General features: G+C 36.5%; 2 protein-coding genes across 2 annotated transcripts in view; one reads left to right on the top strand and one right to left on the bottom strand.

The window, feature by feature from the left end:
- frmd3 (FERM domain containing 3) overlaps window positions 1–3,330 on the top strand; it is a 71,848-nt gene extending 68,518 nt beyond the window's left edge. Inside the window, exon 15 of the transcript XR_014211233.1 lies at window positions 1,758–3,330. The gene's annotated coding sequence lies outside the window, so the exon portion shown is untranslated. The remainder of the gene's footprint in view (window positions 1–1,757) is intronic.
- Window positions 3,331–3,334: 4 nt separating this feature from the next.
- The window catches only part of rasef (RAS and EF-hand domain containing), a 28,857-nt gene continuing 5,797 nt past the window's right edge, over window positions 3,335–26,394 (bottom strand). The window contains exons 4-18 of the mRNA XM_082188710.1: window positions 24,494–24,584; window positions 21,413–21,508; window positions 21,024–21,101; window positions 20,258–20,373; window positions 19,066–19,134; window positions 17,781–17,856; window positions 17,544–17,599; window positions 17,057–17,342; window positions 13,160–13,294; window positions 12,881–13,028; window positions 12,714–12,795; window positions 10,727–10,841; window positions 9,678–9,797; window positions 8,942–9,018; window positions 3,335–7,923 (exon numbers count right to left, since the gene is read on the bottom strand). Of these exons, the coding sequence (XP_082044836.1) occupies window positions 7,818–7,923; window positions 8,942–9,018; window positions 9,678–9,797; window positions 10,727–10,841; window positions 12,714–12,795; window positions 12,881–13,028; window positions 13,160–13,294; window positions 17,057–17,342; window positions 17,544–17,599; window positions 17,781–17,856; window positions 19,066–19,134; window positions 20,258–20,373; window positions 21,024–21,101; window positions 21,413–21,508; window positions 24,494–24,584 (1,651 nt within the window). The 3' untranslated portion in view covers window positions 3,335–7,817. The remainder of the gene's footprint in view (window positions 7,924–8,941; window positions 9,019–9,677; window positions 9,798–10,726; window positions 10,842–12,713; window positions 12,796–12,880; window positions 13,029–13,159; window positions 13,295–17,056; window positions 17,343–17,543; window positions 17,600–17,780; window positions 17,857–19,065; window positions 19,135–20,257; window positions 20,374–21,023; window positions 21,102–21,412; window positions 21,509–24,493; window positions 24,585–26,394) is intronic.

Genomic DNA, 26,394 nt, shown 5'->3' with positions numbered 1-26,394 from the left:
CCCAATATGTACGGTTAAATATACCGCTGGATCTTTGATGTTGTGGGCCTATTTTTTTGCTGGAGATCCTGGACTTCTTCTTAAGATAAATGGCATTAAAGGAACACTCCACCGTTTTTTGAAATAGGGTTTATTCACCTTCTTTCCTACATTTAGATAGGTGGGCAAATGCATTTTTGTCTCAGTGCATGCATTGTTTTAGTTTGACAGGGTCGGCGCTAGCTTAGCTTAGCATAATGAATGGAATCCTTTGTTGCCAGCTAGCATGTCCTGAGTAAAAGTGATATAAAAAAATAAAAAAAAACCACCTAATTACTTCTTGTGGCCTGCGTATTCACAACAAGTACAAATAGTGATGCAGATTAACACTAGGCGATTTCCTAGGCAGATATTGACTTATATATTAAGGACTATATTAGGGGGAAGCACAGGCGAAGCACTGCTACTTGGGCGTGATATCTCTGCGCCCAAGTAGCAGTGCTTCACCTGTGCTTCCCCCTAATATAGTCCCAAGTCAAAATCTGCATAGGAAATCGTCTAGTGTTAATCTGCATCGCTATTTGTACTTGTTGTGAATACGCAGGCCACAAGAAGTAATTAGGTGTTTTTTTTTGTTTTTTTTTATATCACTTTTACTCAGGACATGCTAGCTGGCAACAAAGGATTCCATTCATTGTGCTAAGCTAAGCTAGCGCCGACCCTGTCAAACTAAAACAATGCATGCACTGAGACAAAAATGCATTTGCCCACCTATCTAAATGTAGGAAAGAAAGTGAATAAGCCCTATTTCAAAAAACGGTGGAGTGTTCCTTTAAGGATTCTATCAAATACCAACAGATAAAAAATCAAAACCTGACGGCCTCTGCTAGAAATCTTATAATGGGCAGTGTTTAGATCTTCCATCAGGACAATGATTCAAAATAAACATCTAAATCAACACAAAAATGGGTCACTGAGCACAAAATTAAGCCATGACCTTTCCAATCCCTTGACCTGAACCCTATAGAAAATGAGTGGGCTGAACTGAAGAGGAGATGCACCAACATGGAGCTGGGAATCTGAAGGATCTGGAGAGATTCTGGATGGACGAATAGTCTCTGATCTCCAAACTCATTATAGGAGAAGACTCAGAGCTGTTATCTTGGAAAAAGGAGGTTGCCAAAGGTATTGAAGAAAAAGGGTGCCATTAATTGTGGCCAGCGTGTATTGGAGAAAAACGTTTATTTCATTTAATTTTTAATTATTTTACTTCAATGAAAGGATTTTTGAGAACTTTTTTCAATTAAAGATCAAAAGGATTAACAATGAAGATTTATTTTCACAGGCTTCTTTGTTCATATTTACCAAGGGTGCCAATAATTCCAACCATGACTGCAAGTGTGTCAACGTCCCTCTCATGATCACTCGTATGAAAGTAGACCAGAAGCAATGACTGATAGTTAAAAGAGTTTAAAATATTAGTATTTTTCTTACACCTATCGCTTGGCTTCAGAAGACATCGATTCATTCAATGAGGTCATATGGATCACCGCCATCAAACAAACAAACGAGTGGCACCCATTCACTTGCATCATATGGACTCACAGAGATGGATTATTTTCCTAAAAAATGAGTGTGTTTATCTGAGGACAGAAAGTCATGTACATCAGAGATGGCATGAGGGTGAGTAATTGATGAGAGAATTTACATTTTTGGGTGAACTATCCCTTTAAGTAGATGATAATACAGTCGCATGATTACGTTTGTGTTTCCTTCAGCGGTCCAGAATCAGACTGACGTTGATCTTCCTGACACAGGGCTTTGACCACATCCACATCATCTAATCAAATTAACACGGCTACTTGTGATGCAAATCTGATGTGATGTCACATCTGTTGCTGAGGTGATAGCAAAAGGGCTAATGACACATTCTGTCAACTATATTGAGTTCTATATAAAAAACCCTGATCGCTGATATTTACTGTCTAACAGCAGGTGGCTCTCTCAGGAACGTATGTCAAATACTGAAGGATCTTTAAAAAGCGGTTTATTTTCTGATAAAAAAAGAAAAGAAAAGTAAAGAAAACAAATATGCATATTAGCAGACAGGCATTTATATGGATACGCTATCGCAGAGAAAATATTTGATTGCTATTGTATGTTATTTGTGGCTCATTGTGTGGTTGATATTCCTACAGGCTCATATTTAATCAATATATTACCATTACAATATGTGCATCATCAAATCAAAATCATAATAACGCAACACCTACATATTGCATAAGGTTGTGATTTAGTCATTATTCATCAATGTAAATTAATATTTCTTTTTAAAAATGACATACTGTATACACTACAAGTCAAATCTTGGACACACACTTGACAGAATTTTTCATAATATTAATATCATTAGTTAATCTTAATTAATATGAATTAATATAATTTATTAACATTAATTCTGATATTTCATAAATATTAATTAATATTAATATTAAAATAAAATAAAATAAAATATTTGGACCCACTTTATATTAAGTGTCTTTGACAACTATGCACTAATATTTAAACAAATAATTTGGTCCAAGGCACCTTCTGTTTTTAAAAATACATGATTACTTCTGTAATTACATCTATAATTACACTGTTACCCTCAATAGCAGCAAAAGTGTTTTTAAAACAACATGAACACAATAAGTAGGTTTTTACATAAGTGCACAGTAGTTAAAGACACCTAATATAAAGTGGGACCTAATATTTTATTAATTTTAAAGGGGCTATATGTAAAATTCAGAAACCCTTGTTATTAGCGACACCGGTGGCCGTTCAGTGAACTGCAGCCAGCAGCTTATTGCTCGTACTCATTCACACGTAACGAACAAGACACTGAACGTGATTCAAGGCCCCGATATACACTTTAAAAAAAAATTAGAAGTAAAAAGAAGTTGGAAATACCTTTGCAGCGATACACTGTTAGTGAGAGCGATGTTTAGATGAATATGTTAATATGCATTGCACGCTTTACTCTCAATAACAAAATAAACACACAAAACAAAAATGACAGCGGTGAGAAAGCAGCAGTTAAGAAAGCATCTTATCTTAGCGATGTGGATATGTTTGCACCAGCACTGCAATTCACTGGCATCATGTTGTGGTATTACAATCATGAGGTATTAAAATTACACTGTTATGATAGTTTGATTATAACCCCTTATTTACACTGCACACGTCTGCGGCGCATTACGGCTCCGACGAGGTTTTGTTCCGCCCTCCATGTGGTGCCAACTCACACCAGGAGCAATTCAGAAACGAAGCGACTGGATTCGCGAGACCACGAGATTTGCCTGTCCGATGTTTTTTCTTGATTTTGGGGGGTTCTTCCCTGGCTAAGTTGGCTAAATGGCTGTTTTTTCCAGTTAAATGGTGTTTATTGCTCTGTCCTACTTTTTTGTGCTTTAGCCTACAGACAAAGTTTATACACTTAAAAGTCCAGTTATGAATGACAAGGATAAAAGATTTGTAGCTGCGTTTTAGTCTTAAAAATACATCCTCAATTGTATCTATATCCCCTTGTATCTATATTTCACACACAGTGCCTGTGAGCAGGACTGGCATTTGGACACGGCTTGAACGCGGCATCCGTCAAAAATAGACAAGGCGCCTATCTTTGGCGAAGCAGAACCGTGCCGTGGCGCAGCTGGTATAAACACAAGAGGAGCTTTCGCACCGGATAGTTCTAGGAACTTAGTTCTAGGAGCTAGCCACCAGCGTGGTTCCCCGAGAACTAATGGTTCCCCAAGGAACATTTTCCTGGTTGCATTCACACCACCAGTAGGAACTCTGAAGTGACTTCAGCCACGCTTGTTGTTGTGACTTTTATTTTGACGGCACGGCGGACCTTTATTTTGACGGCACTGAGAACACCAGAGCCTGAGCTCACAGCGCTCGCATTCTCCGCGTTCATTAGTTTACGACCTGTCTAACACGATATTAGATAGAATTGTTATACCTGGAAAGTAAACAGTATATGAAAAGGTATTAGCGTATGCCGTGTGTTTGATGTCCAGTGTTGCTAGCTGAACAGAAATGAAAATTGTGTTTCGCTTGGCAAAGTTGCGTTGGATTTTCTCCTTAGCATAAAGGTTGAGATCTATCACTGTTTTCCATGTTCGTAGAGTTAGTTTCTGGGGTAAATATATAGGCTATAATCCATTTTTTCAAAATGGCGGGTGCTGGTGTTTCGCGTACATTCGGCCAATCAGCGAACACTAATGTCACAGGTAGTTCCTATAGTGCTGGTTTAGACCCTACTCTGAAGTAGGAGCTAAATTAGTTCCTCCAAAAAAACGGGTACTTCCGCCATTAGTTCTGGGAACTATAAAAAGGTTTCTCCGGTGCGAAAGCCCCTAAGCATTGGCTAGAGTGGCCGCGATCAGCTCTGGGGGCCGTGTCGGAGCCGTAATGCGCCGCAGATGTAATAAGGGGTAAAGTATATTTGAGACTATAGACTATATAGTTCTGGCTATGTGAGACTATCGTTTGATTAATCCTTTTCTTTGCGTTACAGTGTAGAATGGCTCTTTTGTCATTATCCTGAACATTGTATAAGCATTCATTTCATGTGTCATAACACATGAGAGAGGGGAGCGCACTTAAAAGTCACATCCTTTTGAGTCCTTCACATAAAAATCAGTCCACAGGCTTTCAGAGATAATCTATGAAGTCGAGGAAGGGGAAGGTCGGGGAAGGTATCGTTTTTTAAGTTTCGTTACAAGCTATTCACACTTTGGCAATTAAAAAAAGCGATTAATACATGAAAAATCTTACATATAGCCCCGTAAAACATTTGAAATGTAACATATAAAATAAATATTCTGTAAAATGTTAATTAAAAACATTTTTGTAAGTTTGAGTTGGAGTGGATATTAAAAGGAAATTCAGAAACTAGACAAGGAAGCACAAATTTAAATTTGGGTTAAGAAATAATTAAAATTGTATTTGGTCACTACATAATTCCATTCGTTATTTCATAGTGGTAATGATTATTATCATCCACATTTTAGAATAATTGAAAAGAAAAGGTGTGTCCAAACTTTTCACCGGTAGTGTCCACATACACTGTACATTAACACACTGACTCTTTGTCCCTCTGCATGTAAACCTCTGTAAATACTGTGAAAAGAAAATATCATTCTCATTTCAAGCGTCTGACCTTGTGTATTCAACTAGCTCATCTAAGTCTTATTTGTATATGATCATAGGACTATGAAAAGACATGAAGGCTTTTTTTCTACCTGTGTTCAGGTGTCTCTGGACTTTCAGCTCAGGGTTGAGTCATATTAATCGATGGGTTCATGAAATAGACCATAATATAAATACAACATTAATGCTGTCCTGATGCTGCTGTGAAAGTTGTAGTTCTCATTGTAAAAAAAACACATCAAATACAGTATGTGGAATATGTACATAATAGATAGTCTTGCTTTGTGCTTTAATGTGTGTTATCATGACCAATGAAACCAGAGATCCAGTGGCCACGTTCAGTCAAACTGCTAGACAAAGCCAGTGATCACCAACTTCATTAGTTTTAAGGCAGGCAATAGCAGGTTGACTGAATTTGCCTATTATCCTGAACATCTCCTATCGTATATTGTAGTGTGGCAAAATATGGATGTCCAAACTCATTTTAATTGGCCAGAGGGTGAATCTACTTAATACAGCATTCAGAAATGTCATGCACTGGAATTTGCTGTTTATCGTTTTTGTAGCCTTGCTATTCTGTTGCATGATGGGACACCAAGATTTCAAGGGAACCCTTCGTTTCGTCATGTTTGATGGAAGTGATTTTATTTGCCAGTGGACAACACTGTCCACAACACTGAACATTGATAGGAATGGAAATTCAAAAGGCAAAATATCGCAATTTCCATGTTTTCAAATATTCAGCTTAATTAATTGCGTTTGTTAAATGTAATGTTTTTGGATCATTTTTACAAAGCCTGTCAATAACATCATATCAGGGTCATAATTTACCCCAAAATCAAAAGATTTAAAAAAATATATATATGTATATCAAGAAAGTATTAAGAAAATTACATGTATTAAACATTGTGAAAAGAAAAATGAAATTGTATAGTATTTCTACATCATGGCAGTGTTTGTGATCAAACAACAAAAATATTGTCTTTCATTGCTCTCATTACAGTAATGAGAATCATCATTGAGAATAATGAGAATCACAAACAAACTCAAATTAAATCATCCGGATGCATTACCGTAATGAGGATTTGGAAGGGAAATGTCCTTAATTATGAGCATAATGTCACAATGCAAAACATCTTAATTGGTCCTTTAAATAGACTATGTAAAATATATATTTTTTTTTTCTTTTTCATATGTTTTTAGGATGAAATATGATCTGAAAAAAGTGAAATTCACCCCTTTGGATGACGTATAGAGTAGACTGGCCTGGTTATTTCTTTACACTGATTTAAAAAAAAGAAAAACCCAGATGATTCTTACATAACATTGCTTGACATAAAACCAACCCATTGCCCTTTAAAAAAAAACATGATAATTATACATCAAAACAAGAAAATATGCAAATGACCTGAACATCTGGAAAATGCGTGTTCAACTTTTTTCTTTAGAGGTTTGAAATCTTTTCAGTGTTTGGTGATTTCATAGCGTATGTGAAATGTGTTTTGTTTGCATGTTTAGCAGCATTATTATAAATGTTTCAGTTTAAAACAGTCTGTCACTTAATTCCAAAAATACAACTCTGGGAGTATATATAAAAAAAAGAAATCAGTTCCCAGATTCACTGGGAATCGCCTTATTCAATTTGTAAAGTGATTTTTGATTGTTTATATGTTCAAAAAAATTGAATTGTTTTATATGTTAGTACTGCCACAATAAAACTGGAGTGAAAACATTGTAGTCTTTATTTTTGCTTAAGATTTCAAATTTAAACCAACATTCACTCAATTATAAATGCAAATTAAATACAGTGAAATAAGCATGAAATAAGAATTACAGATAAGACATTAGCATGTCATTCATATAATTGTGAATACATTTAACATATAATATTTTCTGCAAGAATTTTTTTTTTTTAAGTGTGCACTGTTTATTACACAATATAATGTTACATATATGAGCTGTACTCTTGAGAAATTCATAAAGCAATGATAGTATAAAGATAAAATCTTTCACAAAAGCGTGTCAATCTGTTTTTAAATGGGTTCAGCACTGAGCAAGTAAAGGAAGAAAAAAATTACATTTTTAAATGTATTTTTTATAATTTAAAGCTACAAGCCAAAAATGAAGGCTTTAGATCAGGCATCAACTTTCAGTTCTGTTAAAAAACTTCTGTCATTTTTCATACACTTCTTAGAACTTAAACAGAACTTTTCACATTATTTCAACTTTCACATATTACCACACACACACACACTTACAGAACTATTATGATATATTCCTTCTCTCTTAACTAAAGGAAGTTTTCATGAAATAAATAAAGGCAAAGTGCAGCGTACTAAATTCCTGACTGAGTGTATGTTCACATCATAAGCTACTAATAATCGGCAGTAATATAAAAGCTGTGAAACGCAGGGCTGTTAAAGGCAACCCATGACTCAAAGCTATGAGACAGTCCGGAGGACAATACTTGAACACATTTAGCACAGTGAAAACAACTTGGACAATCGCAAACCGGCATCTCCCATGTAATGTGACTTGAATAAATAGTTGAATGATTAAATATTTGATTAGCTCTATGTCGAAGCCTCGCGTCGTACCTGCACACGGGCTGTCGCCGGGTCATGTGACGTGGACACGCATCAGCCCATGCAGCAGTTTGGGCTTGGCATCTTTTTGTTATTGTTTCCAGACAGTTTGGCCACTGACACGGGCTTCCTGAACTCATCAGCATGCTTGGTCACCTCTCTAAAGTGCAGGAAAGAGAAAACATTTAGCCTTATAAGTCTTGAGTTTTAAATGTAATATTAGGCTAATATGTAAGTATAATGCTGGGAAGTGAATTTGGTAACAGTAGAGCTGGGCGATAAATCAAATATGATTTTTTTTTTTATTATATATATATATATATATATACACACACACATTATAGCATTTTTTTTTTTTTTTTTTTTTACTTGTTTTCATTTCAATTATATTTAAAGTTTAATGAAATCCACTGTTCAGTAAATGCATGATGCTTGCAAAGTCTATGAGTAACTGTGTTAAATAATCAGGATCTTAAGAATGAGCAAAATAATCATGTTTATGATTTTTGCCATAATCAGGCAGCCCTAGGTTCTCATTTTCGGATGTGAACTGAATATTGAAATTTGCTGCAAACATTACACAAGAAGGCTTGACTGTCAGAATAATGTGTTTTTATTCACTTCACAAGGGTTCATCAACGCATTATGCTCAGATTATTCAATAAACTCAATAAACCTCAATCTGCTGCCCTCTTGTGTTTTGTGTTAATATTACAAATGTTCCTGTATGCAGTCAGTTCCTCGGAAAGCGCTTTATGGGTGAATCTCAGAAAACCTATCAAGAAAATGTCTCCAAAATATTATTTTTACATTTTTCCTGCGTTTTATTATATGAATTGTATCACTGCTTTACACATTTATTTTTAAAATTAAAATAAAATAAAATTACTGTCATGAAAATACAAAAACAAATAATCAGTTTAAAAAATAAACTGAAAAAGCGAAAAAAAATATTGGGGGGAAAATATGTATGTCTTATTATTATTTTTTCAACTTGGTCTTTTGAATTCAGGGAGAAATGTGATTTGGACATGTTTTTGTAAAAATGCACCTTTCAACTTTAGTCTATTTGGGTATCATTTTTGGTCAGAGTCAGATGTTGACTTTAAAATGTATACCAGACAGAAGTATTGTATTTACAGAATGTGACTTCATTTTGAATCGTGGACTGGGCTTACCGGGCTAAATGAAGAACAGCCTCGATGATGTTGGATCCATCCTTTGCACTCGTCTCGCAGAATAAGGCACTGTATGTCTGAGCGGAGAGAGCAGCCACAGTTACACTTACAGCAATAAAAACTGCACAGAAGACCAACGGCCAAAGTCAGGATTTACGTTCAATTAAACATAACATTTCAGTGTTCCCCAAACCCTATTGTTTACCCCCAGAACACTTGGAATATATGATACGTCACATTGGATAATTCTGTGATACTTTTGTGTCTTTATGATGCTGGTCGCAATTCACTGCCATTATATGGACGAGTTTGAGCGAGACATTTTTTTTTTTATCCTCCTTTTATGGTCCATTAAAGAAATAAGGGTACGTGGCATTAGAACAACACCAGGGTGAGTAAATGACAACTTAATTTTCATTTTAGAGTGAACTATCCCTTTAAGTCCAGTCTTCTGAAGCCTATGATAGTTTACGGTCTATGATAGACTATTTTTATGGTGTGTTCATGGTGTTTTGTGTCCATTTTGCCACTTGAAAGTTTCAGTCTCAGTTCATGGTAAACTGCATGGAAAAGAGCAGCCAGCTGTGTGTTTTTCTTTTGTGTTTCAGAGGAGAATCAAAGTCAAACGGTTTGTATGAGGGTGAGTAAATATTGATCATTTTCATTTTTGGGTGACAATCCCTGTAAAAAACAGAAAGCAATGGTAAATCATAGTGAATAATGTCCGGGTACGAACCATGGCCAGTTTCTCTCCGTAGCTGGTTGGAATACAGGTGACTCCATCCAGAAGAGCTTCCTTTCTCAGGTCTGTCTTATTCCCAACAAGCATGATGGGAATGTCATCCTGGGACACATCCTGCATCAGAAATGAATATCAATCAGTATCTTATTCAATCTAACCCAGCAACATTCCATATATCAGTATCTTTTAACTTTAAGTGTATATTTAAAATGTCAAATCATCGAAAACTTCAGGGTACATTCAACTTTAGAACCAAAAGATCAAGAAGAATCTATTTAGACATGTTCAGAAGAGTCCTCTTAAGTTCACCAAGAACATTTACATTTACATTTACATTTACATTTACATTTACATTTATTCATTTAGCTGACGCTTTTATCCAAAGCGACTTACAATTGCTTTGTTTCCATTTATGGAAACAAAGCTATAAAAACGCTTCATTCAGAAATCACATGAACACATTTGCATAGGACTGTTCAGCAACTAGGCTTGTCCCAATGAACAACAGTCTTAAAGGGACAAAAATAAAAAATAAAATAAAAAATCATAATTTTCTCACTATCATATTCGGAACAGCATGCTTGCTTGATGCGCAAGAACCAATGAGGCTCATTCTCTTGTGTTATGCAGCATTTTGTGCTTTGGCAAGAACAAATGAGGTTTGCTTTCGTACAATTAAGCTTATGTTTATGTTTGCTGATCAATGTTTATATGTAAATAAAAGCTTAAATTAAATGTTCATCAAATAAATTGATCAAGTCTCTTCAGAAGACTTGGATTAAACTGCTTGATTCATAAGATAAGATTTCATTTAAAATATCTTTGTGTTTTGAAGATAAATGAAAGTCTTATGGGTTTGGAACAGAGAGAATAAAATGTTTACAGTCGCGCCAGGTAAACAGTGCATTTAATTCCTAGCGAGTTTGGAAAGTGGTCAAGTCAACTAAATTATGACTGTTTTGTATGAAACCTTAACTAACATTATAAGTTTACAATTACTGTACAAGAAAAATATGCTAAACAGGACAGCGTCGAGAAAATACCTCAATGATGTCGACCCATTCGCGCACATTTAGAAAGCTCTTCTCGCAAGTGACGTCATACAGTAGAAGGACCCCATCGGCTCTCCTGAAGTAAGACTTAGCAATGCTCCGAAACCTGTAAAAGGGACACCAGAATAATTAACCTTTAGCCCAAAATATACTTCAGTTTTAACATGACCGTGTAACCGGTCCTACTCGACCTGTTCCGAACGGGATTCGAACCGGCTTGGGAGAAGGGTGTGCTAACAAGGACGCTAAAGACCACAGCCTCTGGCATCAGTCGCTAGCGCGCCTCTTAAGGCCAGGGGAGTGAGGCATACATGCACAGCTCTTACTGGCCTACGTCTGTTACATATGCTAGGGTATGCATATCGTAATATCATATATTAACTATTGTTTTTATTGAAAAACTACAAATCTCAGGAAGTCATTCAAGTAAGAAGAATCCTGGGTCTAGAAGAACAGGTCGATTAGTTTAGAGTTTAAAGCCGTGACACACCAAGTCAACTGTCGGTTTTTGTGATGTGTTTTGCAACAAGCTTATTGAGTATATTGAATTGCCATTGGGCAGTCGGTGAGAAAGATCACTCTGATTGGCAGTTCAGCTTAGATGTGCACAAAAAGAATAACCAGTGGATGAAAAAAAAGGAATAGTCAAGAGTGCACAGAGTCTATTCATCATCTTACCTGAGCATTCCAATACACAAATATCTTCTGGAATGAAGAAAGTGAAGACCAGCTGACAACATGATTCATATTCAAAATGGTAAGCAAGCACAGCCTTGTTAATGGTTTGTATATCTGCAGTCCTTGTTTTGGTTCCCCATTTCGAATCAGGAACAGGGCTTGACATTAACTTGGGGTGGTGGTGGCGCAATGGATAAGACACATGCCTTTGGTGTGAGAGACCTGGGTTCGAATCCACTGTGAGACACCAATGTGTCCCTGAGCAAGACACTTAACCCCTAATTGCTCCAGAGGCGTGCGACCTCTGACATATATAGCAATTGTAAGTCGCTTTGGATAAAAGCGTCAGCTAAATGTAAATGTAACTTTTTTTTCTCATCTGCCACTGTGGCTTGTGGTTTTCCAAAGTCACTAGCCACAATTTTGACATCAATACCATGGGCAAAAACTGCCATATAGATATTTTTTATATTATCTCATAATTTGGCAGATGGTATATTATTAGGCTGCTGTCACTTTAAGACCTGACGCATTATGCATTTTCTTTTTCAACTGTTTGTTCACTTAAAACATAACTGACTGTGTTTACGTGAATACTCCATGGCATTTTTAATTATTTTGTGTGTATTTGACTTTTTAAGCGCAATAAGCGCTAAAATTTTTCTTAATGTGCGCAAACTTTGGGTGTGGGCACAAAATCTGTGGAAATGAGTACAATTATGTGCAATGCGTGCAATCCCATGCCGAAATTCAAGCCCTGTAACACCAACAATATTCATCCAGAGCAGATAAAACGAGTGAATGAGGAGAGACGGGTTTGTGTGTCACTTGCTGTCGGAGAGATGAGAGAGCAAGAACGTGCAGCTGATATAGTCTATCTGTTCTGAGGGAAATTAATGTTGGAAGCGTTCCAGATATTTCAGTATCGATATGTATCGAAAATATTTTTGACGACACTACATTGCACTTAGTTTAATATTTTAGGTGCCACTGCTGAAATACACCCGCGGGTGTTAATGTCAAGCCCTGGTCACGAATTACTACTGCCACCTGCTGGTATGGATAGTTATTTCCTCTCACACAGGTGAAGAATCTGTGTTCTAGTTGGCTGTAGTCTTTGCAGTGTGTTCAAGCAAAATTTTTTTAACCAAACACAGGTGACACGAAATGGCATCACAGTCGGCTTGTGTCACCGCTAGTTCTATGATGTCGGTTTGGTGTGTCACAACCTTTAGAGTTTATACGAAGGGGTTTAGATATGTTTTGGGCTTCAACTTGATTTTGGCCACCGGGATCTTACCTTTCCTGTCCAGCTGTGTCCCATAACTGCAGCACTGTTGGAACACCGTCCACCACCAAAGTTTTCATCTGGAAATCAACCCCTGCAGGAAAAAGACACATCGTTTCACAATATTTGTGACAGTTAAAGATTAAATTTAAGTGCAGTTAAGCGTTAGAAAGTCTTACCCAGTGTGGCACTAGTGTTGCCTTTGAACTCGTTCTTACAGAGACGAAGGAGGAAACTAGACTTTCCCACAGCGGCGTCTCCTGCCAGCACAATCCTGTAAGCCTTCTCGGATGGAGGCTGAGTCACTGCCAAATCATCCTGCTCTCTCTGCACAGATGCACACACATTTGGGCTTTAGACTTTGAGTCTCAGGACTGGGATTTGTTTGAGTTCAGGATTTAGAATGCCGTGGGTCAAATTTAAGCCTTTATGATACTTCTGGCAGGTGAATCCAGTACCTCGGTGAAGATGGCAGAGAGGCATTTCTTCCCTGAAGCAGTAACTTCATCTTTCTGAGCAGGCTTTGACAGAGTCCAGCTCAGAACGGATTCGCTGTCCGACCCAATCGCAGCCTCTTCTTGCACTTCCACAACCTGAGCGAACAGCATATTTTAAAACAGGAATCTGACTGATCCAGAAATGACAGCAAGTTATGAACACACAGGGAGATGCCTTTGATTTATCCATTATCTGTTCATACTTAGTATGCTTGGTTGACATTTTTATTCTCAAAAAGTTTTTATTATTGAGTCAATAAAAATAAAAAAATAAAAAAAATATTACGTAAAAATTGGATCATATATTCAGATTCATACAGAACAATTACCTGAAGAATGAATCTGACTGTTGAAAAATGAAGATTTATTGCCACAACAGCGTGTGGGACTCTCTATTTATTTCATCAGTTTAAGAACATCATTTTTTAGAAAAACAGCTGCCTGAGCAGATTTTGCAAATAAACAAGCAAATATTGCTTGTAAGGGATCATTTTTGAGTAGATCATTTCTGAGTTTGAGTGGTTTTGTATGAATATGCACCAGTGAATCAGTCACAATAAGACCTGGAATGTGTCGAAAGTCTCTAGCTTTTTGAGTGGTCTTAAAATACTATTATTCTCCTTCACTAGAGCATTCATGACATTCTGCCCTTGTGAAAAAGAAGCGTGCTTAATGATATTTACTATTTATTAACATGCCACTGATGTAATTTTGTAGCTTTTCGTGTTTTCAATGTTATACGATAGGGGCAGTATCTTCTGAAAGAGTTCTGAATCTCCTGATCAAAACACAGGAGGACAAAAGCAGAAACAAGCGATAGCATATGTAAGCAGATGCATATGTAAAATAACGCGATCATCAACATTGAAAAGCATATAAATCAAAACTCTCCATCTATGTTTTGATCATCATTCTGAATCCCATCCAGACGTAGTCTTTGACAAAAACTTTTAGCTCAAAATGTTGCTTTTTTTTATTAAACTTACCCACGTTCAAGTGTTAGAATGCAAAATAATGCATTAAGCTAGAATTAAACGTTTTATTAAATTTTTTAAAGCAGAGTTAAATGTGCACTTTAATGTTCTTCAAATCTTAAAAGCATATTTTCAAAAAACAACTTTCAAATATTATATTTTTCGCCGCTAGAAGTCTCTAACCTCTTATAAAGGCGTAGATTGATGACGCAGTGAATAAGCGGAATCATGGAACTTGTCGTCATGCCGATGGATCTAATCATGTTTATGGGAAATAATGGTTATGGATGAGTGAATACATTCATGACTGTGGTATAAAGCAGGGTGTGATTGCTAATGAGAGACAGATATCAGGGTCACAATGCTAGTCCCACAGATATTAAGGAATGAGGACATTTCATTCTACCGAACTACCCGCAAGTGCTGAATTAATACTCAAACTAGTCAGTTTATGTAACATATTAAACTTGTGAGGTAACTCAGTGCTGTTTCACCTGGTCTACACTATCATACTAAACTGCATTTGAGTGTGTTGAAAGTTATAATGTTATTCTATGTGTTTGTTTGTCTGTATGAGACTAGCAGTAAGCTAGATCAACATTAGAATAACATACTAATATTATACATTTCATCATGATGTGCTATATAACATTCGTTTTATGTACATTTGCTCACCTGTCTAATAAAGTACATGCAAGAGCAGCGTCTCTGTCAAGTCCATTTTTGTTGCGGACGCAGAGATCTCGGCATCTTATACTAGATAAGTATAACTTATACTAGTTATACTAGATGACTCTTTATCCTGGAAACCTCATATTAGTGCTATAAGTACAAAAATAGCCAAAGTGGTCAGCATATTAGGAAAAATCTGGCACTTGATTAACAAAAAAGTTGCAGTTATGTTGTATTACTCAATGTTGTACCCATATATCAATTACTGTAATGTTGCTTGGGCTAGTACCCACCCAACTAAACTGGAATCTATTTTTCGACTTCAGAAGCGAACCTTAAGAATAATATTTTGTGTAAATCGTAGACACCCCTCCCAATCACTGTTTGCTCAGGCAAGTATTCTTAGTGTTTACCAAGTGAATCAACTTCAAATTGCTTTATTCGTTTATAGCTCTATAAAAAAGTTATTTCCCCAGCACTTTTGTAATATTTTTATTTTTAATAACGAATTTCACCAGTATCCGACTCGTAGTAGTTGTCTTATTAGGCCTCCCTACTCTCGTACGACTCAAACACAGTTTAGTATATTATACAGAGGGTCAAAGGTATGGAACAGTCTACCCACATCACTTATTGAGGTTTCTAAAGAACAGTTTAAACAGAGAGTAAAATTGTTGCTACTAAGTTGTCTGAATTTTCCATATGGGTTTGTGCTCTAAATCCAATTTTAAATTGTTTTATAATATGTTTTTAATTTGTTAAATATAATTGTTTCTATGGAGATTGCCACTAATTAAGCCCCTTGAGGGTTTTTCGGAAATTGTCCATCACATTCTTTTTGTGAAACGTATAACACTGTTTTTTATGCTTTTTTTGTGAAAATAAAATAAATCAAATCAAATCAAATCCTGAACACGCCACGCCGATATTGATATTCGTTTTAGTTCTCCTTTTGTCCCAAAGTCCGCTTGCCATGGTCCATAATGTTTGAAAGAAACAACAACAACAGCGTGGCGCTAGACGTTACGCAGTTGTCCACGTCTGTAACCATGGTTACTATGGCAGTACTAGCAGAAACCAGGGATAACGCGGATATTACGTCATTGACAGGCGACAAGACTAGTGACAAGGGATGGGCACTATTTAAAATTGTGAATTTCTCTGAATTTGCTAATTCTTGGAAACATTTAGGATAATGTAAGTACACAGTTGAAAGAAATATAGGTAACACTTTATATATACTTTAATATTACTCAGTACTTAAATATATTAATTACACTAACAATGACACAAAATAAAGTGTAACCGAAATATATAACACTGTGCAAGTGGTTTTTGGATATTTTGAAACAAAATTCTTACATATTGTACCTTAAATGAAATAAAAGGCCACTTAAGTGTACTTAAAGAGAGTACATATTCATGACTGTTTCTTAACGCACTTAAGTACACTTAAATTTAAAGTTTTACATTTAACTACATTTTAAAAGCCTAAATTCAATCTGTTCATCATATAGGCCTAAAGCGATCAAAAATCAAATCAATCAAAAGTCCACTCAATTCATATAGATTAGTTTTACAATCTCTTCATGAACTTTTTGAAGCATCAAAGTGGTAGTTGCGTAGCTGTCAATGGAGGGACAGAAATCTCTCAGATTTCATTAAAAAGATCTTCATTTGTGTTCTGAAGATGAACGAAAGTCTTACAGATTTGGAATGACATAAGGGGAAGTAAATGATGACAGAATTAAAAATTTCTGGGTGAACTAACCCGTTAAAATAAAGGCCTGATTGTTTCAGGGACTCTGTCACAAGTCCATTCTTTTTGAGTTTTTTTACTTTTGCTATATTTCCACACTTAAAACATTGCTTTAGTAATCCTCTTGTACCATAGTCGTCTTTTGTGCAAAGAAATAAGTCTCCTGACAATTCTCTCCCAAGTGGTTCCACTGCTGTCAGCATTAAGTCTGAGAATGATTCAAGGGCATACTGTATATACAGTAACGCTTGTGATGGTCAAGAAATTACACCTCTTAAACTAAGTATCTGAAACCATTACATTCAGTTCATACTTAAGTATATTCTTTTAAAGTATATTACTTCTGTAATCTCTTTTTAAAAGTATGTACTTCTAATAGTGCATGATGGAGAACATAGTGTTTGAATGGTTGGTTGGGAACATTCCACTGGGAACATTCTACTGACATCATACCTCTGTATCTGATGTGTCTCCAGACACAGTGGTGATGTTGTCCTCTGCTTGGAAGTCCAGGAGACCTTCCAAGGAAGATCTCCCATGCTCATAATCGTAGCCCATATTTGAGCGCAGGGTAGACATGCCGCTGTCCACACAGCTGTCGGGGAGGCTGTCTTCCTCAAAGCTTCGTCTGCGCATGGGGTCGCACAGCGCCAGGGCCAGAGACTCACTGCTCAGCCTGCGACCCTCCATCAGCCGAAAATGAGGACCATAGTCCTCGTCCGCACATTTGTTACAGCATCTAAGCAACATCACAGTTATAAGAATCTATATTTGCATTTCCTAAAAGCACAAAACAAAGTATGTTTGTGCTGAATTAATCCAGTGGTTTAAGGTTTAGAATGTGTGATCAATATCAATACATTGCAATAGGGTTCTACATATTACAGCATGTAGTAAAAAACTCTAATGTTATCTGCAAATATCTATGCAAATATCTTACCGGTCAAAATGAGAGGAATTCTTTCTGTACACTCCAGGTGAGAGTCCACTAACACGCTGTAAGAGAAAAAAAATATGTCTAAAAAAAAAAAATCGTTCTGTCCTAGTAGATAAGCAGAAATACAGTTGACTTGAACCCTGTTTACCCTGTTCAGCAAGCATTGCTCTCAAATAGCTTAATCCATTTTACAACATCATTTACATTAAAGAAAGGCTCTGGACACAAGGGGTTTCTTACCTGAGTCTTACTCTTACTGTTCTCCAAGGCCGTGCGTAAACTGTCATTACTGTCATGGAGCTTTCTGTTTGCAGCCCTGGATATGGAAAACAATAACAACAAAAACAATAAAGCAACAAACCAAAACTAAACAAAATATACTCGATCAAGAACTAACTTCACAACTTTACTAAAATCAAGTCCCGCCTCACATTTCTTCTTGTTCAAGAAGCTGTTTCACTCGAATATACATCACAATAGGGAAGAAAAGACTATCACAAATACAAAGTTCTGTCATGAAACTCTAGATGGTGCAGATGATGGTCCTGAACACTAGAACATGACGTGTAAGATGGTCCTTGACACATCATTCTCTATAGGGCACAGCTGATTGGTTGGAGTGGAGCCAATGAGCTCACATGCTCAACCTTCATATATTTTACATTTATTCATTTAGCAGACACTTTTATCCAAACAATACAATAGAAGCAGTTAAACTAACAGTAGGACAACGATAAGCAAATGCTATGACCCTTCTCAGTTTAATCTAACGCAGTACATGTTAAATTATTATTTATTTTTTTTCAATTAATAGAATAGAAGAGAAAGTGTTAGTATTACTGGATCAAGTGCCGTCGAAAAAGATACGTCTTCAGCCGTTTATATTTAGTCAGCATTTGCCTTAGCAGTGTAGTGTGCTTTCAGAAAGCCTCCACCTTCCCCAGCTCCACCTGTATAGATCTGCTACGGGTCATTTATGTACACAAATATTGTACAGCAGCTCGTCTTACTTGCTCTGCAGCAGCGTGACAGATCTATTCCACCAAGACCAATACACTGCCTTGCAAAAAATCTTGACCAAAAATGTATGCACCTCTTGATGGAAATAACATCAGAACATTTATTTATCTTTTTAAACTTTTTTTTGGGGGGGCCGGGCTGTGTATATCAACATTGTCATATCCATTACCCATGCCAAACACTCCAAGAGTTGTAATGACAGAACTTCCGTTTCATGCGGACTTTAAAGATGTTTGGGAGAGCAATTAAAAGATTAAAGGCACGTAAATATTACATTCATTTTACTAATTAAATTTTTTTAATAGCTGAACTGCATCTCCACTTTGAATTTACAGTGTTTGGGCTTGTTTTCTATTGTCACAAAGAACCTGCAAGTGAATCCCAAAAGTGGCTTAGAAACAGCTTTAACTGTTTAACAGCTTCTGCTGTTAGCCTGACATGTTTCTAGCTGTGCTGGAGTGTCATTGATAGCAGTTTCATGTAGTGCTGTGTGTGTTCAACTCACTGAAGCACCTCGATCTGTCTCTCCAGGTTATCTCTCTCCTCAGAAAAGCACTTCATAAGAGCCTCATCTCTGCACACAAATCAACAAACTTTAATACTTATTACATAGAGTCATTGGAACATTTATTTTATTTATGTAAATTCTCAAAACAATTCTGGGATGACCTTTATGTTTGGTTAATATTGAAATATGCAATACCTGACTTACTTTTCCATAAAGATTAAATGATCTTCTTCTAATCTTTAAGACTCGTGCGTGACAAAAAAGTCCTTAAATTATAAAATCTTCTGAATGTATTTTTTTTGATGATAACCCCCTTGTGTAATATTTTATTTATTATTTAATTTCCGTTTTGTTCTTTACGTTTCTTTAGGTTTATGGTGTTTAACTATACTGTTTGCTGCTTTTTGGACTTTTTTGAAACGTAATACAATTTGTATTTTGAGGTTTGTTTGGTATTTTGTTCGTTTCTTTAAGTAATAATAATAAATAAATAAAAATCTTTAATACTTATGAGGTTATTTATGTTATATTTGAGGTTTATTCAAATTCATGTGTACACAGTAAGCACAAACAAAAGAAATGGTAATGGTTGCCTTAGCAAACACCACTTCTTAATTTTATACTGTAAAACAAATTACAACTGTTATCTTAAGGAGCTTTTTCTACCATTAAGGTCTGGCTGTTTCGTTGGTTTAACCTAACGTAGTCAGGTTGATTCAGTCATTCAATATTTGGGTTACCTGACAAAGTTTTTTACACTGTAATACTCCTTATACTAACGCTGGGACACTCACACACTGCGCTCTGTTTTGTCGTTACTAGGTGACAAGGTTCAGACATTCCTGTGCAGTGTAATGTGTGACACCAGGATATCCTGCTCTGACGATTTCAGCACTGCAAACAGTCACAAAACCAGTTTACAGCTGCTCATGCGGGGGAATGATTATGTTCTTTCATTATTGACACTGACGTATCCAATAGGGAGGGTTAGAATCAGAAGAGATAGTCTGGGTTACTTCAGAATATATATTTGATGGGGTTCTTAAAAATTCCTGGTCTGAAGATCAGAATCCAAAGGGTTCAATACATATACTGTACATCAATAACTAAGTCAAATGTGAATGCTGAGATGCCGCCAGCACACACACATAGAGAGAGAGAGAGAGAGATTGAGAGAGATGCTCAGTACCGTTCAAAGTTGATGCTTTGGTCTGTGAGATCACTCTTCAGAGAGTCCAGCTCACTCTGCAAGAACGCAACATTAGTGTGGGACTCCAAAAGCTCCTGTTTCAACTTCTGGTTTTGCTGAAAAAGAGAAACAAGACAAAAACACATTACATAATATCATACATAATTTTTGTTAAGATTCGAATAAGTAGGAAAGCTTGTTTATCGGCACGGAATAAAACTATTTAAAAGATAAGTGCGACTTTTTATTTCACAATTGCAAGTTTACATCTCACTATTCAGAATTGTGAAATATAAAATCCGAATTGTGAGATAAAAAAAAAAGTCTGAAATGCGAGATATAAACCAGCAATTGTGAGGAATAAAGTCTGAATTACGAGATATAAACTGAAATATTTCTGATGTTTTTTCTCGCAATTGCCATATCTCGCAATTCTGACTTCTTTTCTCAGAATTGTGAGATATAAACTCGCAATTGCGTGTTATAAAGTCCAATTCTGAGGAAAAAAATAGAGACTTTTTTTAACTTGCAATTGCGACTTTATATCACGCAATTCTGACTTTATAACTTGTAATTGTGAGTTTATATCACGCAATTCTGACTTTATAACTCGCAATTGCAAGTTTATATCCCACAATTCTGAATTGTGAGATGTAAACTCGCAATTGCAAGAAAATAAGTCAGAATTGTGAGACAAAAAGTCGCAATTACCTTTTTTATGTTTTATTCTGTGGTGGAAACAAGCTTCGATAAATAGGAGCCATACCAGCATTAGCTCATTGTTCTGTCGTTTCAGTGCTGAGGTTTCCTCTTTGAGGCTGGTACTCCTGTTCTGGTTTTCGATCTAAAAAAATCAAAAATCAAAAATAAATCTTGTCTACAGATTGTTTCAAAGCAGCATCACAGTAATTAACAGGAAAATAACAGTTAATGCTGCAATTTCATCAAATTCATTTTCAGCTATAAGCAGCTCTACAGAAGACAATGGAGTCATTTCCCAGCTTAATTCAGTCTTCAGTTCTCATCTGATAGTGTCAGTGCAGTTAAATCGATCATATAACTCAATATTAACTGTCTATTAAACCCCAACTTTTTTGAAACCAACTTTTATACAGCTAAAACTATATAAGCCTGTTATTAGTAGGAGTCAGTCACCATCTGCAGAGTCTGTATCTTCTGCTGAAGTTCACATATCTGAGACTCGTACTGGTGTTTCATGCTGATCAGAGTCGTCTCTGCTTTTTTAGATTCCTGGGGGAAAATAACAGAAACCATATGCTGGGGTTAAAAATAATACAATGTTATAACATTATAAGGACAAAAAAAAAAATTATACACAGAGTAAAATGTGTTGGATTGGGGAAAAAAACTAAAGATATTACTAAAGTAAAACATTAAATCAAGACAATTAAGGGAACAAAAGGCTACAGAATGCATTCATAGGTACAAATGCTTGTCTCTTTTTACAGGAACTTGAACAGGTGCAATTGAACAAACAGTCAGTTCATTTTACATTACATAACGTGAGAAGTCGCGGAACACGGCTCTAAGATAAGGAACAAGAACAAACACAGGACTGTCGAAGATTGTCTGCACTAAAATGTGACGTTGTGGATAAATTAAGCCTTGAAAGTGATCCAAGACACTCACATGATTTGGCTGGAACCCAGATCACAGCAAACACCTGTACCAATTCCTTTTGAGATGTGTATGTCAACTCCTAACTCACAATAAACAGTGCCGTATCCATAGAAATATTACAAATACCAACACTAAAATTGTAATTGATTATATATTACTTCAATGCTTGATTACAGTGACGATGAAAAAAAAAAAAGCAGAATATTTCTGGACTATAGATAAGGGTTGCTTGCAAAAAACATTCAAATGTTTGGTAACATACCAGCCTAATCAGTTCCTTTAAGATAAGCGATCATTACAAATTAACATTTAAAAATGAAAAGGAACCATTATTTTGATAATTTAAAGTTATATATTATATTATAATTAGTGCTGTCAATTTGATTAATTGTGATTAATTGCATCTAACATAAAAGTTTGTGTTTATATATATATATATATATATATATATATATATATATATATATATATATATATATATATATATATATATATATATATATCAATATATCCTTATTTTCACATATCACATTTCATAATTTTTTTTCTCAGGCGGTCTGTTCTGGGTTTGTTGGGATGGGATTGAAAATGTAAAAAGAGAAAAGGCCGGTGGCGCCAACGGAGGAGCTTCGGGAGCATAAAACGAGGAGCGACGACAGTGAAGGACGAGAGAGGACCAGGCCTGGTTTTTACATTGTGTTTTGTTTATGTGTGTGCGGCAGTCGTCTGTACGGGGCTGCCTCTTTACTTTCGTTTTGTGTTTGTTTATTTATTAAAGTGTGTTTGAAACGTTTGCCGGTTCCCACCTTCTTCTTCCCTGATCCCTTAACTTCTCTACAATCACAGTTGCTCTTGAAAATAAAAATAATTACGCCAAAAATGTAATTGATTAAATAAAAAATGAAATAAAACTAAATCCATAAAATAATGGATTCACCCAACATCGCTTAGAGCACCTTTAAGAAAGCAATAAGGTACGAGAGGCTGTGCTGTATCGTGAATAAGTAACGGCTGAAGGCCGTTGTTAGGCACGACGCGAAGCGGAGTGCCTGCAACCCCTTCAGCCGTTACTTATTCACGATACAGCACTTGCCTCGAGTACCTTATTGCTTTTATAAAACGGTTGCCACACAATACAAATATTAAAGCCGAAAAAGATTTATCTATGCAACTTTCATGAAATAAAATCACCAAAAGCATTCCTTCCGCTGGAAAAAATCGATCATGCAGGTTTGCACTGCACAACATCAGGAAGATCAGGCCTTTCCTTACTGAGCATGCAACACAACTTCTCGTCCAGGCCCTGGTCATTTCTAGGCTTGATTACTGCAATGCTCTTCTGGCCGGACTTCCATCATGTGCAACTAAACCTCTACAAATGATTCAGAATGCTGCAGCTCGTCTTGTCTTCAACGAGCCCAAGAGGGCCCACGTCACTCCTCTGTTCATCTCTCTGCACTGGCTACCTCTCGCTGCTCGCATCAAGTTCAAGGCATTGACACTTGCTTACAGATCTATCACAGGCTCAGCTCCCTCCTACTTTCACTCACTCCTACGAGTCTACATCCCTACCAGAAGCCTACGATCGATCAAAGAGTGACGTCTCGTGGTTCCATCACAGAAAGCCACAAAATCACTTTCCAGAACATTCTCATTCACAGTTCCATGCTGGTGGAACGCTCTCCCCACCCTCATCCGGAATGCAGAATCCCTGACCACATTCAAAAGACAGCTGAAAAACCATCTCTTCCGTGAGCACTTAACCTCATAACATTTTTAAAAAATAAATTAAAAAAACGTCCCTTTCCCTTTAAAACCTCACTTATCGGGCTTATGGTACTCTGAATAATGCCTGAACTTCGTATTTTGAGCACTTCTTGCATTGTTTTTGCCTCTTCACGATGACTCGCTTAATTTAGTCCTAATTTGTAAGTCGCTTTGGATAAAAGCGTCTGCTAAATGACTAAATGTAAAATGTAAATGTAAAATAGTCCCTGACCGTAAACAGCAACAGAAGTTACATACATTATTTCGCCAATAGATGGCAGCAAAAACGGACTCATTCAGAGTCAGTCGGTAGAGAAGACTTTTATATTGAAAAGACTCAAACTTGTTTTCACTGAGAAGGAAGACGCAACTGACAGATGACTAACGTTATAGGCACGGGAAAACCCCTTCACGGTTAACTGTTAAAAGGACAAGATATCGCAGCGGACATTCAAACGGATTATTTTATTATGAATATAGGACTGACCTGAAGGAAAATGCAATGTCTACTGTGAATGCAGGTAACTTTACACTCGCTTTCTCGATCTCTCACAATACTCCACTATAGCTTCAATGAACAATATCAATGAGATCACACATGTGTTTAAGTTGCTAAGAGTGGTTGCTAGGGGTGTTGTAGTGATACATAGAACAATTGGGTGAAGCATTCATAGCCGTGTTTTATCGTGAATAAAGCACAGCTATTGACCAATCAGAATCAAGGATTGGAACTAACCGTTTTATAAGGTTCTATATAGAACCTTTTCCTTTAAAAGTATATATTACTCCTGAGGTTGGATCAGCCATGTCTTGTGTTTGTGTCCTCACCTGTAGACGTGTGTTTCTCTCTGCAGTTTGGATGCGGTGATCCATCTCTTCCTCCATCTCACTCAACTGTATAGACGACTGATCCTGAGCTCTGAACAAACACCCACATAACAAACATTAGTCATCACATATGTAACAATACTCTTAGTGAAATAGTTCACCCAAACTTTCTTTCTTCTGTAGAACACATAAGAAGATTTTTTTTTTTTTGAAGAATGTTGTTAACCAAAAAGGTTTGGTTATCACAGACCTCCATTGTGTGGACAAAAAAATTGTTCCACAGAAGAAAGACAGTTACACAGTTTTGGAATGACATGAGGGTCAGCAAATGATGACAGAATAGTAACTACATGTAACGTGTAACAAGGACACTTTAAAATAGAGTGTTATTGAATTTTCTTTTTTTTAAAGTGCCCCTATTATCATGCCATATTGAAGGCTCCTAATATTGTTTTAGAGGTTTACATGCATCAAAGGTCAAAAACCACATTTTTTCAATGATTCTCAAATAACTCGACAGATGAATCAGTCTCTCTAAATCCCTCTTTCTGCCAGCCTACTCTGCTCTGATTGGCCAGATGGCCCAGTCTGTTGTGATTGGTCTACCGTTTACATTATCATGATTTTGCCATATCAGTCCGAGCGCAAGTCCGATGATGAAACATTGGAAGAACTAGTTATTGAACCCGAACCTCGCAAGGACTACTTGAGCAGGACGTTTCGCAGTGGTACGCTACTCAGTTTGACGTTCATCATGAGATGTTGCACCTGTAATTCCTCTACATCAGCATTAACAAGCGTATGTCCATCAACAAACTGATGTGTATATTTCTCATTTATTTTGGTACACATGTGGGAACTGAATCAATAACAGCATATGATGGCCGAGCACTAACGTGAATAACTGATGTACCAAACGTTTCTAAAACAAATCTTGCTCCATCCTTTATCTTTACTCAAAGTAGTAAGAACAACAGAAAATCTGCATTAATGGACACAATTTTAGGTAATAGTGGCCCACAGCTGATTAGCAGAAGTATTTCAGTAAGTGTTAGATAAAATTGGATATCAGAACGAAGTCAACGATCAATGCAGCGCAGAGTAGAACACCAGATCTGGGGATCAAGAATGACACAAACACAGAAGTGCAGGTCACTCAAAGTCAGCTTTATTGTGCTCGTGCCATAGTTTAGGCTATAGCAAGTCTAGGGTATAGGCTGAAACCAACAAATAGAAAAACAAGTCCATACAGAAAAGAAAGGAGACTGCCAGCTTCGCTGAAAGAGTCCATAGAGAGACAAACAACTTGCAAAATTGATCCTTATGGATGATAACTAGCACATGCCTTATGAGCGTGTGACTAAACAGGGTGTAAAAGTAATGTACACAGTAATAACGTGAGTTAGCTGGTTAGCCGGAAACTTACACAATATAAAACACAAAACTACTTATTTTGAACACCCGGTAGAAAATATATAATTAAACATATAATGTAATCAATAATTAATCATACTTACAGGTTGTGATTCTGAGGAGCAAGTTGGTCCAAATAAACTGAGTACTGACCCATCTTTCAAGAGAAAGCGTTTTGCGAATCCCGCGTTGAAGTCAGTAAAATGACGTTTGAGCGCTGGTCAAGTTGTTCGCAGGCGGACAACGTACAACACAGGTGGGCATTATGCAAATATATTATCTAGTGATATAGAACCGTCACGCAGTGGGATTCGAAATACAAACAACTTGTTAAGGCGGTTCAGAGTCGATTCTTTCTTTTGGGAGACAATAACTTTATTTATCGTGCACTTTTGACTTTACAACTTTGCAGAACGTTTACATTCACAAACAACTATATTAAACACAGGATGAAAGGGAATATTCGAAAAACCATAATTAGGGGCACT

This window comes from Leuciscus leuciscus (assembly GCF_965113295.1).
Source record: "Leuciscus leuciscus genome assembly, chromosome: 13".
NCBI lineage: Eukaryota > Metazoa > Chordata > Actinopteri > Cypriniformes > Leuciscidae > Leuciscus > Leuciscus leuciscus.
The sequence above is the reverse complement of the archived record's forward strand: the minus strand, read 5'-3'. Positions and strand labels throughout refer to the sequence as shown.